General features: G+C 41.4%; 1 protein-coding gene across 10 annotated transcripts in view; it reads left to right on the top strand.

Moving 5' to 3' along the window:
- Window positions 1-13,801, top strand: part of focad (focadhesin) — a 243,647-nt gene that overhangs the window by 186,821 nt on the left and 43,025 nt on the right. For all 10 annotated transcript variants that reach the window (XM_078569505.1, XM_078569555.1, XM_078569487.1 and 7 more), the window contains 4 exons: window positions 1,017-1,119; window positions 4,187-4,267; window positions 7,695-7,823; window positions 9,123-9,238. In XM_078569505.1, the coding sequence (XP_078425631.1) occupies window positions 1,017-1,119; window positions 4,187-4,267; window positions 7,695-7,823; window positions 9,123-9,238 (429 nt within the window). The remainder of the gene's footprint in view (window positions 1-1,016; window positions 1,120-4,186; window positions 4,268-7,694; window positions 7,824-9,122; window positions 9,239-13,801) is intronic.

Raw genomic sequence — 13,801 nt, 5'->3', positions numbered from 1 at the left:
TCGAGCAGCAGTGAAACCAAATCTCTCACTGTGCAGGTCTTGCTTCTCCCTCATTCATTTCAGACATCTTGCAGATACGTAACTTGTGGTTCCTGAATGCTGTGCCTCTCATATTAGCATCAATTATACTTGGTTAAGTAAATTGTTACTTTACCACTATTTTCAACCTTAATGATTGATATCATGTAATTTGTTATAGAAATGCAGGAAATCATTGGTTTCATAAGTTAATTAAAAATATTCAAAAGAGGAAGAGCGTTGTATAGAAATAAAACAGAAAATGCTGGAAAGACTTAGCAGGTCAGGCAGGATCTGTGAAGAGAAACAAGTTAACATTTCAGGTTTATGACCCTCCATCAGAATGTTGTGGAGAAAACATGTGGAATATAAATTATTCAACCACTGATCCAATGTTAGGTACAATGATAAACTCATAAGGCCAATACTTGCTGGAAGATTTTGAAGGTATTGTGTTTTAGATCTGTGATGCCTTCTGATCAGCATTCAGAGTCACCTTGAATGCTGATTTGTTGTCATTTTCTGCTTTCTGCTGAACTACTCATCAGTGGACTTCATTGGTGGGTGATAGCAGCCAATTGAACCTGACCTGTGTGTGGAGACCCTGAAAGAACACCCTCTAGATGGTGGATGGAATTATCCTCCTTTTAAATGAATGAGCCATTGTTATTTATGGTTAGAACAGCTCAAAGCTGATATTTCTTCCACATGGTCACTTTAGCAGCTAGCCTGCCAACCAATAATTATGACAAATTGTTTCCAGCTTTTAAATTGTCAGCTTCTTGTGAGGTATAGAGATGGGAAGCTAAAAGGGGTTTTAAAAAAAAATAAAGCTGCCATATTAAAAATATATTTTCATGTAAAGCTATGGAAGAATATTTCTGTGAAATCTACAAAAAAAATTGTTTTAGGCATTACACTTGCTCAGTTACATGACTTACAGTATTTTGTGTGCATTTTTAAAATTTACCCACCTATTGTGTGTTTCCTTATCACAGATAATTAGCTTTTCTGGAGTCATTGGACTCCAGTCCAATGCTGCCTATGCTTTAGGACATCTTCACTTGACCAACATGTCATCCAGTCAGAGTAGAACATCAGGTTAGTACTATTAATGCACATTGTGAAAATTTATTAATTATATAAACCCAGCAATGCTGCCAATATTTTATTTGCCCATTTCAAAAGTGAAGATTTCAACAACAAGAACTTGCATTTATATAGCTCCTATAAGGTAGTAAAACATGCCCAGGCACTGTGCAGAAGTGAATATCAAACAAATTTAACACTGAGCCACGCGAGGAGAGATGAGAACATGTGTCAAAAGCTTGGTCAAAGAGTTAGGATTAAAAGAGCATCTTAAAGGAAGAGACACAGGCAGAGAGAATTACAGAGCTTAGGGTCTCGGCAGATGAAGGTGCAGCTGCCCGTGATGTGGAAAAAGCCAGAATTGGAGGAGTACAGAGATTTTGGAGGATTGTAGGAATGTCGGAGGTTATGGAGGTAGGAAAGCATGAAGCTGTGAAAGTATTTGAAAACATAGATGAGAATTTTAAAATTCAACATCTGATAGAAAAATTCTACAAATTTATAAATCTCCCATGGGTATGTGCCTTCAATATATAAAGTAACTCATGTCTTGAGTACATAGCATACTTTAAAAGTATTGAATATCCTTTAAAGTTGAAACACAAAGCTTCAGTGGGTTACACGGAGAACAAACTCTTGAGAATGTTACTGAAGAAAGATGTGAGTTAATTTTTTGTTGATTGCCATTTATGACAGCTCCATGACAGCTTCTCCAAAATCCCAGAGCTGACCGGCCATGAATAGAGGCCCAGAGGCGCACACATTAGGCATCTGTCATGATCCACAGTTGAGGGTGTGGAAATCATATGATAAGCAAAATATGAGTATCCCTATCGACATTCTATTTCTGTTTATTTTGAGCCTTATGTTTGGGATTCTTCATTGCTGTCATTTTATTGTGTTTCTTCTTGGTGACAGATCTTAAAGGGTGTTTTACAACATTATAATGCTGAACTGTAGTAAGGTCGAGTCATTGGAAAGAGAAGGTTTTATCAAAGGCCACAGCTGGCTACTTTCGCAGAGTGAAGTCACAGAAAAAATTAGATAAATGTTGGTTTAGAAATAATAGTTAGAATAGAGGAACAGCACCTAAGTACTCTTGAAATAATCCTGTGGAATTTTTTATGCTCACCTGAGAGGATAAATGGAGCCTTGGTTATAACATCTCACCTCTGACAGAGTGCAGCACTCCCTCCATCATTGAGGCGTCTGTCTGGATTAGGTGATCGAGTCTCTGGAGTGGGGTTTGAACCCATGACCTTCTGACTCAGAGGTGAGAGAGCTACCACTGAGACGAGGCTTGGTGCATATTTTATTAGTGGCTTTGCTGATGAGAGCCACTATGGTCAGTTACTAAGTCTTTTTTATGGACCGAGCTAATTAGAATTGAAGTTAGTTGCCTTAATTAGCAGGTACTTGTAAGAGGATTATTGTTAAATCTTATTTTAGCTCATTCTGATATTTGTAACACAATGCTACAGCTTGCCTTCGAGTGAGTGTGCACCATGATTCCGCAAATAGTAAGCTCCAAGCCTTGTCTGCACCTTTAGAGGAGATATTGAGCTAAGAATTGGCCCAACAAGGATAGAGTGAAAATGGAGGGTGAATTATCTCATCTAGCCTTGTGCACCCCTTGGTGACTCGATACTGAGTGTAACTGGCAGAGGACTGATATTAATAAAAATGAAGATTGTGCTTATTTTCATGAGCTCCCTTTAGAACTGAACATATGGTCATGCTATGGCAGTGCATTTAACATGCTGCACCAAAGAGTGATGAGATGTAGAGTTCTCCCTTGCAGTTCCCTACAAATTGAATTGCTGATCTCAGTTGTATTGCCAAAGTGGGGGTGAGGAGGAGCGGTAGAGGGAAAAAATGTTAACCCTTACTGCTGTGACTGATCCAACAGTGTCCTGTAGAAATCTAGTTCATGTCCCTGCATTACTACTCAATTGGGAAATACTTTGTGGGTGGAGTGTGGTTGGGGAAGATGGACATGCAGGAAGAAAGAAGAGAATTTGATAAGGTGAGATAAACTTGAAGACAACATTTTACAGAAAATCTTAGCAATTTCTGATCCTTGCCTTTCTTCTCTTAAATATTCATTTTATAGGATTAGAAACTTTAGTAATTGAAAGGGATGCATTTAAGGAGAAATGCGTATGGAAGGATTACTTTCTTTAAGTCTCAAATTTGAGTAACTTTTGAAAACAATCACACAACCTCCATGCAGTCTAGGCATTGCCTATTTTGGACACCACCTGGATCAGCAAGCAGGACTGGAAGGAATTCTGAACTGCATTACCTCATTTGGAGCTGCCACTCATAACTAATGTCAAATCCACAAGACCTTGCTGGAGACCTGATGTGACGATCTTGTGGAAGCAACAATGATAATTTGAATGTTAAGTATCTTCTACAAGGTGCAAGACTCTCCAAATAGGTTTTTAAAAAAATCTTTTTTGATCAAGGGCTTTATATTGAAAACTGTCACTTCTTGCCTTCTGCCACAGCCCGCCAAACCACCCCCCACCACCACCCCCCACACTCCACTTAGCATCTCCTTTGACGGTGACCTGCAGTACAGCATACATGCTGTGTATCTGTAGATGCCACATTTTTCAAGTGATTAAGCTACCAGGATGCTGAGACTACTTACCCCGTTGCCAGGCGACTGAGTCGTACATTTTGCTAGAGTTTGGAAAGCAGACCATTGAAACTGAATATGACAGCAGGGTTTTACTTGTCAGCTAACATCAACTTTGAAATGTGTTTCCAATGTATTTTCTTTTAGCCATCTATCTGTCATCTAATTACAACTGAGTTTTTTTTAAAAATCAGACTGTCAGTTTTGTGTGAAGTGCTGTGTTGTGTCCAGCAGTTTTCATGCAGATCTAAGTGGTTTTTCTTTTTGTTAATTGCTTGGTTGGCTGGTTAACGAAGCACTACAGATTGTTTGAGTGTTGTTTCACACTTTTTGAAACCAGTGAGTGATATGCTGACCAATAACACAGGGAAACATTGTTTGTGGAGTTAACATATCTGGCTCTTTACCTAATGAGATCAATCGTTTTTGCAGTGCCTCCAGATTTTGGCTATTTGCCAGAAAAGAGTGTCATCAGGTCTGCTACTGACTATATCATTGAAGCGGGAAAAAAAGGTATGATATCAAAAGTATTTAATTGTATCAAAAATTGTTTCCCTTTCAAAAAAAATTGCTAATTAACTTCCTCATTGTTCAATTCTGATTAATTTGATGCCCTTGGAACAGTTCTGAGTTTGGGTTGAAGGTGCTCTTTTAGGTGGTGTTTTATAATGATTGTAACACCCTGTTTTGCTAGAGTTATTATTAAATTGTACCCACTGCTTCACAAAATGCCGTACAGTTGTGATGTTTTGTTGCAAACAAAAGTATTAACCAGCGGCCTCTGGAAGGTCACTTTGTTTAAACCTAAATCTGGGTTTGTGCTTTGAAATGTTCAATATCAATAGCTTCCATAATTTTCCTACTGACATCGAACTTTATTTCATAAGGGGTGTGAGCCTGCCTGAAGGTGGCATTACTTTACAGCTGAAGAACACTGTGAAGGTGCAATTCTGAATTAAAGGCTGGCTGTAAGATTGGGCTCATTTCATTTCATATTGAAATTCTTGACCCAACACAGGATCTTGATGTGCCCTAGATCCTGTTCAACTCTCAGATCTAGTAAGCCTTATACAAAGAAAAAGATAACACTTAACACAACTTTTTTAACACCACCAAAATGAAATCTGCCTTATCTAATTAGGCTCTAATTGACCTTTGACTGCCTTCTGAAATGGTATTGATATTTTAAAAAAGCTTATGATGGCACATGCAACAGTGCAACTGAAACCTAATGTAATTGGCTTCAGTTAAAAGCACGCTAGGAAAGGACGTGTGGCATTCTCTCAAGAATGTTCAACAGCTCAGACCTCATTTTCTACTCAGTAACTCTTCCTTTTATCCTTCTGAACCCAGTGGTGCTGACAGCCTTAGTCATTTTAATCTGAATAAACCATTGGCAATATCAAAATAATGCAAAAAAATTGCAGATGCTGAAAATTTGAAACAAAAGCAGAAAATGCTGGAGCTGCTCAGTTACCAGGCGCATCTGTGGCGTGAACAAATTAGTTATTGTTTTGGGTGTGAATATTTTGTCAGGATTACCAATGAGACTTAGTCATGGATAACTTATGAGTACCTGAGAATCTGCAGACACATTCTCAAACTCTTGTTCCTTGAGTTAAAATCAATTAAGTCATTCATTGTTTTTGACTAAATCAAGTAAACTGAATGCTGAACTATGTTGTGAAAATACTGCAATCATGGTTAACTAAAGCTGCTAAAACTGCCCAGTGCTCTGCTCAGGCTGCACCTCAAGTGCAGTGGTCCAACATTGGTCGCTGACATGCAAGTTGTGGCCGCAGTTCAGAGAAAAATCATGAGGCTGACCCCTTGAATCAGGGAACTGAGCTATGAGTGCAGATCAGCCTCTAAAGGAGGCAACCAAGGACTTGGAGATTAGCATTAATGTTCGATATTAAATGGTATAAAATTGGTAAATTTGAAGCATTAGTAAATCAACACAAGGAGGCAAAGGGTCCAAACTGATGAAGGGTAAATCCAGAACTAATGTCTGGAAGAATTTATTTTCATAAAGCATAATCACCAAGTCACATAAGATAGGGGATTCAAACCCCACCTTGGGACTTGAAACAAAATTGAAGCTTCAGCATTGAGGTTGTGCTGCATTTTTGGAGGTGCTGGACTTGTGGTGTTTAGCTGAGGCCATGTTTGCCTGTTCTAGTGGTTCTGGAGGTTCAGTTGGAAATTAGAGACCCCAGGTACTATTTGAAGACGAGCAGGTATTGTCCTGACCAACATTTCTCCTTTTGGCAACACTTTTGAGACTAGGTTAATTGGCCATTTAACTCGTTCTGAGTTGGGGAATATTGCTGTGTGTAAAATGGCTGCCACATTTACCCACATGACAACAGCAGCTGTCCTTCAAAGGAATTAGTTGTATGTAAAATGCATTAGAATGAGATAGGCTAGGGTGCTATATAAATGTGACGCTGACCTTCTAAATCAAACATTAGAATAAACTTCCAAGAAGTATAGTGAAGATGAAAATCTGCATATCTCCAGACATTGCACCTTTTTCAATTAAACAAAAGCATGGGGATAACTGTTCCATGGTGCATTCTCCATGGCAACACCTTGACCAACCAGAGTCCACTTGTCAACCTATCCACACACTTTTCTCATGCAGTATAAATTGTTGTTCCCTTTGAAATGGTACTTTTGCACCTGCTCTGATGAGTTCATGATGATATGCCTCTTTTTTTTCCCCCAGCAATACTCACAGTTAAAACCCTTATTCAAGACTCTGTTGGGTGGTGTAATGGGTACTGTAGGTTTTTCTCTTTTTGGATTGGATGATTTGAAATTGCTTCCCTTATTTGTATTCTGCCCTATAAGGAGAAGCCTGATAAGTGGAACACCTCTGGGGCGAGATCTTACTGTACTGCAGCATGTTATCCATAAACAAATTTGTTGTATCACCCAGAGGAGAAGGAAAGCCTGGGGGGAGTATGAGGTGCACCCACCCCTGTCTCATTTACTAAATAAAGCCACGGCTATCTGTAAGCTACGTCAGTTATTGTGACTTTTTTTCGCTCCCATGGAAACTCCCATTTCAGATCTGCTTGCGCTTGCAGCTGATTCTGATCTGGATTACTGGGCAGAATGCCTGCTTCTCTGAACTGCCCCATTCACTCTCACAGCTGGGATGCAGATCTTGAGATGAGTGTGTTGGGATACAACGGGGCCAATTGTCACAGTCGTCAAGCATACAATTTGAACAGGATCATGCATCGAAACTGAGAATGGCACCAGCATTCCCGGTTCATAGCAACAGCTCCTGCCAGCACAACACGCAGCAAAGGACACATACCTGAAGTCAAATACAACAGTAATCAGCCATGGCATCCCCAAATCTGATTCCAACTAGCCCAAAGCACTGACTTTTGTGCATATCAATAGAGTTTCTCCAGGACAGATATATGATATACCCAAAACTTGTATAACGTGGTGCTTCTGCGATAGCAAGTAAAAAAAATTTTTAGCTTGATGAAAATGCTCCATTAGGCTTTTCTTAAATGATGCATGTGCGCTGTGTAAATCAGATATTTCCAAGGGTCTGATAGTCATTAACCCGTTTACTGGGACAATCCCGTATATAGGTTTCAACAAGATGCCCTCAGAGCAGCTATTAGACTATTAAGCAGCTGGGACTGAATGCAAACATCAAGTTAAATGAGGAGTTCAGAAATTTGAGTTTTGGACATATATATTTATATATGTATAAGAGGGATTATAAAATGATCTGCAGTTTGTTGCTAGGAAGGTGTATCTACTACACATTGAATTGCTGTTAGGTGTCTTGTGCTATTTCTAACAGCATAAATGAACTCAAAATCAGTCCACCGCTACAATCCACGTCAACACACCATGCTACCACTGCACTGGTTTCTTATGCCTGGTTTTCTTCTTTCGTTTTCAGGCCCTGAGAGAATTCCTCCCCAGCTAGTAAAGGTTTTGTTGGGGCCCATCGCTGGATGTGGGAACAGTCATCAATATCCCCCTGTTAATTGGGCTTCCATACTTTCTCCACTTATGAGACTGAATTTTGGTAAGTCATACAAGGTGTAGTGATTGATTATAAGACAATGCTGTGAAAGGTCCATTATTTGATGAGAGGTATTTGGCTATTTTCTTCCCTTTTAAAAGGATATTCAATGACAATGGCCTATCTACAACTGCCTTAAACTTATATTGTGGGAGAAATACCCAATAATTTCATTTATATTTAAGACTTTAAAACGGTTGGTCTTTCAGTCAGGGTCATGATCTTTCTAGTGTTTCTGAGGCTGGGTACAGCAAAGATTATGTTCCTTCACCTGGCCTTGTGCCTCACCTGCTTTGAATGCACAGAGGGGATTGATGCTTGGGAGATTACAGGGAGATTATATGAAGTTTTACATTTCTAAAGAATTACATTTCTGCAAAAAAAACCTTTGCAAATGTTATGGAGATATGTTGGTCTCTGAATGGGAAGTCAGTCACCAAGTGGTGAATTTAATTAGTAATTTTAAGCAAATATCATTCTTTATGATGTATTTTCTCCCGAGTGCTGAACGGTAAGATAATTGTAGTATCTTACGTTGGAATATTCCTTCGAACAATTCCTTTTAACAAATTAATTTTTTTTAAAACTCAGCTTTTCAGCAAAGCCAAGAATCAACTAAGTAGTTAATCCATTGCCAGCTTACATGGGTTCTATCCTGGGGAAAAAAAACCTGAAGTGATGAGAGGTCCAGCACTCCAAGGTCATGAGGGGTTAGTTTCTGTGTCAGATGTGCTACTTAGCCATTCAAATTTGACACTGAACCCCCTCTTGTCAAATGAACTATCTGTGGGTACTGGGACTTCTTGCTGATTTGTGCCATGGAAGTTCCTGCTGTTGCATTCATTAGATTTGTCTCTTTTAATGAGTGCAGGGGTAAATTAATGTGCCTTTTTCTAAAATTATGGCAAGGATTAGAAGTACCGTGACAATGATTTATAACCCCCCCCCCCCACCCCGACCCCCCACTCCCCCACTGCTATTAAGTTATGTTCTTTTAAATGCCACAGTCCTGCAATGCAAACCTTTTTGGGCTGGAACTTGCTCCCCGAGCTCGTTGCACTGCTACGTTGTTAAGAATGCAGGAGTCATTGGTAATCACAGTCCATCGTGGTGCTCTGGCCTCATCTTAAATTAGCTAAGGAAACAAGTTTGGAAATCAAGATTTGTCAGTATCTTCTAATTGTGTAGGGAAACAGCTACAGATTGCACCCAACTCTGCAGCCATTCATAAAGTAAACAGTGCCATGCAGTGGTCATGCTTTAGTATACCAGCTTTAATACCATTTTTTTTCTTCACTATAGGTGAGGACATTCAGCAGCACTGCATTGAAATAGCAGTTACCCAGGCTCAGACATCACAGAGTGCTGCAATGTTTTTAGGAATGTGGGTAGCACCACCATTAGTGCACAGCCTGAATGTATGTATTGATTTTTAGTCCATGTATGAAACTTTACTCTGTATTTTTTCTTCCTTAGAAAGGAAGTCTGTACAACATACATACAGATAATGTTGGTGATATTCTTAAATGATAAGTCACTTGTAGTTTTCCTTTCCTTTGACTGTGGTTGCAGGGTTTATTAATGTGTTATATTAAAGCACTATCGGGTCTTGCTCTCATCAGCCAAAACTGCTCACTAGTCCAGGATCATCATGGAAAGTAAAAATAACCCTGGCTTCTTTTTCAGGCTGCAAGCCATCTTCTTAAATCCCTCTTCCTATCTCCACCACCCTTACCTTCAACAAGTGCAAGAAGCTGATGAACTTCATTATCACATGGATTGCAACTATCTGTTCATCTATCTCTGCCACTCCCCTCTTTGTCCTAGCCCACTGGACCAAGCTCTTCTCTGGGCCCCCCCGCCCGGCCATCGCTCTTTCTTTCCTTTCCTTATGCAATGGCTCATATGTCAAGTTTTTCTATTCCGATACAGTACCTCTCTCCTTCAAACCTGCTGTCATTACGCCTCTCCTCAAAAAACAATCCTTGACCTCTCTGTCCTTGCAAACTACCGCCCCATCTCCAATCTCCCTTTGCTCTCCAAAACCCTTGAATGAATTGCGCCCCCCACCCCCCCCCCCCCCCCCCCCCAGCAAACAAACACATATTCATCTTTCCCGGTATGTCATGCTTCAATCCCTCCCTCCAATAATGTTTCTCTCGGCAGAGTGTCAAAACTGCTCTTATCAAAGTCACCAGTGACATCCTGTGTGATTGTGACAAAGGTAAACTTTCTCTACTCGTCCTTCTCAGCCTGTCTGCAGGCTTTGACACAGTTGATCACACCATCCTCCTCCAAGCCCTTTCCATTGTATTCTAGCTGGGTGGGACTGCACTTGCTATCTATTTGTAGCCAGAGAATTACCTGCAATGGCGTCTATTTCCACACACACATCATTACCCCTTTTGTTTTTGCTTCCCCTACAAACATAGGAACAGGACTTGAGAGCAGGAGTAGGCCAGTCAGCCCTTTGAGCCTGCTTCGCCATTCAATTACATCATGGCTGATCTGGTTGTGGTCTCAACACTTTGCCATCTGCTGCCCGTAACCCTTGACTCCCTTGTCTATCAAAAACCTAAGTCTGCCTTGAATAAATTCAGTGACCCAGCCTCCATTGCTTTCTGAGGAAGAGAATTTCACATACTAACGACTCTCAGAAAAAAAAAGAATCCTCATCTCCTCCTTAAATGGTGGACCTGTTATTCCCCTGGTTCTCGTCTCTGCCGCAAGTGGAATCATCCTCCCAGGACCTATCAAATCCCCTCAGGATCATGTATGTTTCACTGAGATCACTCTCATTCTTCTAAATGCCAATGGGTAGAGTCCCAACCTGTTCACCCTTTCTTAAGATAAGCCCCTAGCTCATTCCAGGAATGAGTCAAGTGAACTTTCCTGGACTGCTAACACAATTATATATTTTTTCAAATAAGGAGACCAAAGCTGTACGCTACTCCAGATGTGGTCTCACCAATGCTGTGTACATTAGGCAACATCACCTGAAAAGAAACAGCGCAGATTCTCATGCAAGCTGATGATACCTAGCTAGACACCCAGCTCTGCCTCACCACCACCTCTCTTGACCTCTCCTATATTTCTAAATTTTTAGACTGCCTATCTGACATCAGTACTGGACCCAACCTCTACTTCAGCTTATCTCTTTCAGGAACCCATTTGTTCCCTCTAGACTTGATGATTCTTCCTCACTCTTGGTGGGCTTCTAGCATCCATAACCTTGAGTACATACAAAACTCTGCTACCCATGCCCTTACTTATGACAAGTCCTGTTCATTCATGCACTCACCGAACTACATTGACTCCAGGTTAGGCAACATTTAATTCGAAAATTCTCATTCTTTTTTTTTCAAATCGCTCCATGGCCTTGAATCCCTATTTCTATAATCTCCCCCATGGGTAATATCTGCACTCCTCTAATTCCAGCCTCTTGAGCATTTCCAGTTTTAATCATTTTGCTATTGACGGTGGTGCCTTTAGCTCCCTAGGCCTGAAGCTTTGCAATTCCCTCCCTTCACGTCTCTGCCTCTCTACTTCACTTGCCTCCTTTAAAATGATCCTTCAAACCTATCCCTTTGACCAAGCTTTTGGTCATCTGCCTTAATAGCTCCTTATGTAGCCTGGTGTCAAATTTTGCTTTGCAATGGTCCAATGAAGTGCCTTGTGACATTTTATTACCCTGAAGGCACTATACAAACACAGGTTATTGTTGCTGCTGAAATGAAGGAAACACTTTCCAGTTTTAGGCATTACCTGACTATGTGTGGCAGAACCAGAGACAAATGAGGTAAATTTTTGTTGTTTTGTGTGGGCGTGGGGAGGTCAGCCGTCCGGTACAGAGCATGTAGAATTTATTGAATGGACTCTTACAGGCAAGGGTTATTACCCTAGAAGCCAAAGGAAAAATTGACCCCAATATGCCCAAGACCAAGGAGAATTTCTGTTTTCTATATTGCAGACCAACTATCTTTGAAATCTCTGAGTCATATTGATCGACCTGTGTCCTGCAGTGAGCAGTGCTGAGGTTGCCAAATTACTTTCATTATTCTTCTTGTCTTGCTTTTCCATTCATTCTGATTCATTTGATTTCAGTTCAGTTTGTTTTCAGTTATTTAATTCATTCTCACTCATTCTCTTTTTTTCTTTTCCTCATTGCCAACACTTTCCCACCCTCACCTTTTGCTGCTGGTGTCTCTTCAGTCTCTGTGGCCCATATCTTACAATTCAGTGTAGTAGCTATTTTCAGTAGGAACTGTTTCTTCAAAGCTTGTCTGGAAGTTGGTTTGAGGCAAACACTAAATTCCAGAAGTGATGGATGGTGAATTTATGAAAGATGCAAACAGTTTTGTTCAATAAGTTATGATTTTTCTATTTCCTTTGGTTATAATGCATATGGGGGAGGCTGGTTAGCTCAGTTGGCTAGATGGCTAGTGTGTGCTTCACATTAACACCAACAGCATGGGTTTGATTCCTGTTCCAGCTAAGAGACTTGGGACCTTCCTCCTTGCCCTGTCCCTGAGAGTGGAAGGCAATGGCAAACCACTGCTGACAAAAACCACCAAGAAAATAGCTCAAGATGAAGAGCCAAGAGACCTGCCTTCGGGCAGAGCACACATGAATGTATAATGCATATATTTATGGAAGTTTACAGCTGTGTTGCAACTAGAGTGCTGCCTTTCTGTAACAAATGCAGAATTTATATCACGTTTCTGAACCTTTTCCATCAAGGAGGACAGGAACAGTAAGAGAGATTTTGACCTGGTGCAGACATTTTACTGTTGGCCATTGGAATGCGCCTGCTCGACGTCCAATAGTCCAGTTGAGAAGCCTGGTCCGCTTTGGGGGCCAGGTTTCTTCTGTATTCAGCTGCTGACAAAATGCAGTCAACCATGTCCAACCCCACAAACCACCACCACCCCTTGCCCCCACCCCCCCCACCCCCCACCCCCGGACATTCCAGGCTGTCACATTATCAGGCTCCCCGACAAGTTTCAGGGGACAGAGTAAGGTTAGCCTAGGGGCGTGGCAGCTGATCTTGGGCAGGGAAGGGGGACACCTGAGGTACAGTCGCCCCAGGCTTGTTGTGTGGAGTCCCCAAGGAACTCTTTTCCTGCTCCTCCCAGCCCTACAATATACAATAAAACATAGGCCTGAATTTTCAGCTCTGCAAGCGGGTCAGCGGGCCCGGGAGTGGGCAGGAAACGGACCGCCGACCACGATTGGCCCTTGATCGCAATTTCACGCTGATACAATCGGTGCTACCGGAGTTGAGAGTGGAAGGAGGGCGAGCGCTGAAGTCAGCCCGGGCGCAGGGGAGCGCGGAATAAGACCATAAGACATAGGAGCAGAAATTAGGCCATTCGGCCCATCGAGTCTGCTCCGCCATTCAATCATGGCTGATTAGTTTCTCAATCCCATTCTCCCGCCTTCTCCCCGTAATCTTTGATCCCCTTACCAATCAAGAACCTATCTATCTCGGTCTTAAATACACTCAATGACCTGGCCTCCACAGCCTTCTGTGGCAATGAATTCCATAGATTCACCACTCTCTGGCTAAAGAAGTTTCTCCTCATCTCTGTTCTAAAAGGTCTTCCCTTTACTCTGAGGCTGTGCCCTCGGGTCCTAGTCTCTCCTACTAATGGAAACATCTTCCCCACGTCCACTCTATCCAGGCCTTTCAGTATTCTGTAAGTTTCAATCAGATCCCCCCCTCATCCTTCTAAACTCCATCGAGTATAGACCCAGACTCCTCAAACATTCCTCATATGTTAAGCCTTTCATTCCTGGGATCATTCTCGTGAACCTCCTCTGGACCCTCCTCCAGGGCCAGAACATCCTTCCTGAGTTACGGGGCCCAAAATTGCTCACAATATTCTAAATGTGGTCTGACCAAAGCCTTATAAAGCCTCAGCAGCACATCCCTGCTTTTATATTCTAGTCCTCTCGAAATAAATGCCAACATTGCATTT

Source organism: Cetorhinus maximus, chromosome 2, assembly GCF_964194155.1.
Source record: "Cetorhinus maximus chromosome 2, sCetMax3.hap1.1, whole genome shotgun sequence".
Taxonomy (NCBI): domain Eukaryota; kingdom Metazoa; phylum Chordata; class Chondrichthyes; order Lamniformes; family Cetorhinidae; genus Cetorhinus; species Cetorhinus maximus.
The sequence above is the reverse complement of the archived record's forward strand: the minus strand, read 5'-3'. Positions and strand labels throughout refer to the sequence as shown.